At 50.4% G+C, this 4017-nt stretch overlaps 1 protein-coding gene across 1 annotated transcript in view; it reads right to left on the bottom strand.

The window, feature by feature from the left end:
- Positions 1 to 2604: 2604 nt before the first annotated feature.
- LSG1 (large 60S subunit nuclear export GTPase 1) overlaps positions 2605 to 4017 on the bottom strand; it is a 26881-nt gene continuing 25468 nt past the window's right edge. The window contains exon 14 of the mRNA XM_013007152.2: positions 2605 to 3155. Coding sequence (XP_012862606.1) covers positions 2976 to 3155 — 180 coding nt within the window. The 3' untranslated portion in view covers positions 2605 to 2975. The remainder of the gene's footprint in view (positions 3156 to 4017) is intronic.

Here is a 4017-nt window from a genome sequence, read left to right as displayed (position 1 = left end):
CCCCCCCACCCCTCCCTCCAAGACTGCCCAGTCCAGTTCCTGTGGTACAAGAGAAAACTCTGGGGCCAGGAAGCAGGAAGGCAGACGGCTTAAGGAAGGGAGTGGTCAGCATACACAGCTGTTCGCAAGGGCTGCAGAGCTGAGGTGCGCCAAAGGATTATGGGAGTGGGGGATAGGGACATTAATCCTTGCTAGACACTGGAGCCTCCATACAACGCCTCCTGGATGTACATTTTGGAAACAAGCAGGTCGTGACCGTGTGATTCAGCAATCCCACTCCTGGAATACAGAGAAGCGGAAACACGTTCACCCCTACAACGTAAACACAAATGTGCAAAGCACAGAACAGTTAGGGAATGTCCACCAACTGATAACTGGGCAAGACATCTCCATACAATGCATTCTTTTCCAGCAAAAATAGGAATGCATGCCAGTGTCTGTGACAACATGCATGAACCTGACACTCTGTGAGTCACAGAAAGCGATATAGGTTCCAGATCTGGGAAATGTACAAAAGGGGCAAATCTACAGGTGAACCCTGATGAGGGGTTGCGAGAGGGGAAGGGTTAGGGGTTGATGGCTGAAGTGTAAGGGACTTCTTAACGCGGTAACGGAGTGTCCTGCAATCGGGGTGTGAGGGTTACGCGACCCCTGGAGCCCATGGAAAACCAGAATGACACTTGGAAGGAAATGAACTGTATGGTATGTGGACTTTATCCAAAAACAGAGTTTTCCAAAGTCTCGTGGTTTAGCTGTGATCCCTGTGTCTTCTAAATAAACACTCTCCAGCTATTCAAGATGAACTGCTTGGCCATGGCCGTGCCTGTTGTTCACCAAGGGAACAGAGGACGCTTCCACGCGGGAACGCATGGTCCTCGTCTGGTTTAGCAAGCTGCCCGGCATCGAGATGCTAGAACACCTTCAGTGGCAGGTCCACCGAGTTCACCTTGGCCCAGGTCCTTGCCCTGGACTAAGCCTCCAGTGATGAAACATCTTATTACTTGTCTGTAGAAAATGCATGGGCTTATTCACTGCTTTTAAGAAAGCCAGCGGATCCCTAAGAGGCCCCGGGGCCTGGCCCTGGCCGACTGTGCCCGCAGCACTCCTCCCTGCCGCAGGGCCTTGTTCATGCTGTTCTTTCAGCCACATGCTGGCTAGCTAGTGAATCATACCTGTTCAGTGAAGAAATGCACTGTCAAGGAATTCCTTGAATTTGACCCATTAAAAACCAACCTTCAGTATACTGTGGTTAAAGGCAGGCCTCCCCCACCTGAAACAGCTGCACGGGAAGAATGCATTTTTCTAGTGTGCCTAAATTGCACACACACTCCGAATATCTGGGACACAAAACAGGCTCAGGAGCTTGAGTGGGGAGCATGAGGTCTAGGGGCTGAGGGAGTGGCTGGGCGCTGAGGTCTGCCACACTGACTGAAAGCTAACTGCCTGTCTCAACCTTGCCGGCCTCAGGACTCACATTAGGGGTGGCCTACGACCACCGGGAGTTCTGGATGCTCAGCGGTTACAACACTGGGCTGTGAAGCAAACCCACCAGCTTCTCTAAGGGAGGAATGATATGGCGATCTGCTCCCTAGAAACGGAGACCCTTGGAAACCCCTGAGACGGTTCTTTTCGTCCTACAGTTACTTGGTCAGAATCAACTCAATAGCAGTAGGTCCATTTTTTGTTTTGTTTTGTGCTTAAGAGAACTGAAGTACCACCAGATGAAACCAAAGCTTGAGGCCTTCCGTATAGGTTACACCTCAAAATAATGGGGAAAAAAATCTCACGAGACCCATAGATAACATGATCAACAGAAAAGCTTGAAGCTGGGAAGGACTTCGTTTTTCTTGGGTCCACATTATTCATGGCAACAGCAGTCAAAGAAGGACACCAGGTATTGCAGGGGGCGGAACTGCTGCAAAGAGCACTTTCGAGGGTTACAGAGCAAAGCTGTCACCCTGCCAGTGTTTTCCTGGTTCCATCCATCTAGGAAAGCTGGGCAATGAGGAAGGGCTACCCAAGAAAAGTGGACGCTTTCGAATTTAGTGAAGCACGCTGCGAGGACCACGGACCACAGGGACAGACAGGTCTGCCTTACGAGTACAGCCCGCATGCTCCACGTGAGCACGATGAGACCTCCTCTCCCCTCCTTTGGGTGTGTTATCAGACCAGTCCCTGGAGAAGGACGTCTGCTTGGAGAGTGGAGGGGTGGAGAAAAGACCACCGACAAGATGGATTGTCATAGTGGCTGCAAACAACTGCAAGGCTGGTGCAGGACCTGACAGTATTTCTGCTGTTCGCTCAACGGTGCCTGGTAACAATACGCCTATGATCCAAAGTAGGTGGGGCTCTCCACAAATGGGTTAGCTCCACAACACCTGCCTTCACCTGTAGAAGCAGCTCATGGTGACAGTGGGTTCCAACAGAGGTATGTTCCCCAGGACTAACCTTCCAAAAGGACACACTTTATACCCTTCTAACCAAGCTCTGCTCCCTCTTCCACTGTGTCAGACCAGGAAACAAAGTGGACTCAAGAGAATCCCCCTCAAACACCAGCCATGCCTTAGCAAAGGGACCCTGCAGAGAAAACATGGTGCATTCAAATGGCAGTGCATTTGTTTATTTAAACCAGTAAGACATGTCACTAGCAACTTGATTTTACTATCTTTTAAAAAACTTACCCTTATGAACCACTATGCACCTTTGTACAAATTCACAACAAACAGAGACAGCAGCCATTCACTCATCTTGAGGCCAGTCTTCTGAAGGCACCACAGTCCGGGGTGGGGGGGTGGTGGTGGTGGCTCCAGGGAGACCCGAGTCGGAGCTGGCGCTTCCAGGATCGTCAGTCTTGCTATCAAGGCTGCCGAGGGGTCGTGCTGCCAGCAGCAGGGTCCTTTCTAGAGGCCATGTCCTGAAAAGGCGCCCAGGCCCGTCCATCCACACGACGCAGGTGCCATTTCTGCCGGGCCCACTCACATATCCAGGTGCTTGTAGAGTCTGCGGCTTTTCTCTTTTTTATTCCGGTTGCCATGCTTTTTCCAGGGCTTCCCAGCCCCGGCTTCAGAACACTGACTAGTTGTGGTCACCAGGCCTCTCCCAGGCTTGTAGCCCATCACAGCCTGGACCCCCTTGGTCAAGGCTCTCATGTTCTCCTAGGAAGGAAGAGGAAACGATGTGAGACGTCAGCAGGCTGCTTCCTGTAGGATCACTCAGATTGACAGCAGCGGGGTTCCAGTTCTCTCTTTCTCGAGCCTTTCAACTCGTTTTCTCAGCAGTCAGCCCCAGACGCTTCTCCTTACCTGCCCGTGACGCGCCCTTGCCCAATCGGTTCAGTCCCACTGCTTCAAACACCACCTTTACTTTGACTCCTAATTCCAGTGGTCTTTGGGAAATATCTAACTTGATATCTGGACTCAACTTCCCTCAAACCAATTAGTCTCCCTTATAACGTGGCAGAACATTCTCTGTATCGGTTAACACGTTCTACTGAGCTTTCCCACCATGGATCTCACAAATCTGACAGCGCCCCAAAGCCTCAAGGATCAAGCTCCTATTTCTTGACATGACAGGCCACCTGCAAACATAGGCTCTGACCAAGCCACAGCTTTTCATACTACGTTGTCCACTTGGAACGCTGGCCTTTGACACTTCCCCACCTGGCCTGTTTTCATTCATCCTTCCAGTCCATCTCAAATATCACTTCCTCGCCAGGGCTTGCATTCCCCCACTTTGCCCCCAGCCTCAAGATTAACCATTTCCTCACCTGGGTCCACAAGGAGCTCAAACTATACCTCTGCCCTACATATAACATGCCATAGTATTTGTTAGCCTACCTCCCCTTTGCTAAAATGTCAATCCCTTCAAAGAAAAAAGTGAACTTACTCATTTTTCTATCCAAGGCCCTAGCACACCGAGTGGCCACACAGGAGGTGTTCCATTTTTTAAAAAAAATCATTTTATTAGGGGCTCATACAACTCTTATCACAATCCATACACACATCAATTGTGTAAAGC

Source organism: Echinops telfairi, unplaced genomic scaffold (assembly GCF_000313985.2).
Source record: "Echinops telfairi isolate 266 unplaced genomic scaffold, ASM31398v2 ScPeMD7_17;HRSCAF=63, whole genome shotgun sequence".
NCBI classification, from domain to species: Eukaryota; Metazoa; Chordata; class Mammalia; order Afrosoricida; family Tenrecidae; genus Echinops; species Echinops telfairi.
Note: the sequence above shows the minus strand (reverse complement) of the source record. Positions and strands in the feature narration are given on the sequence as shown.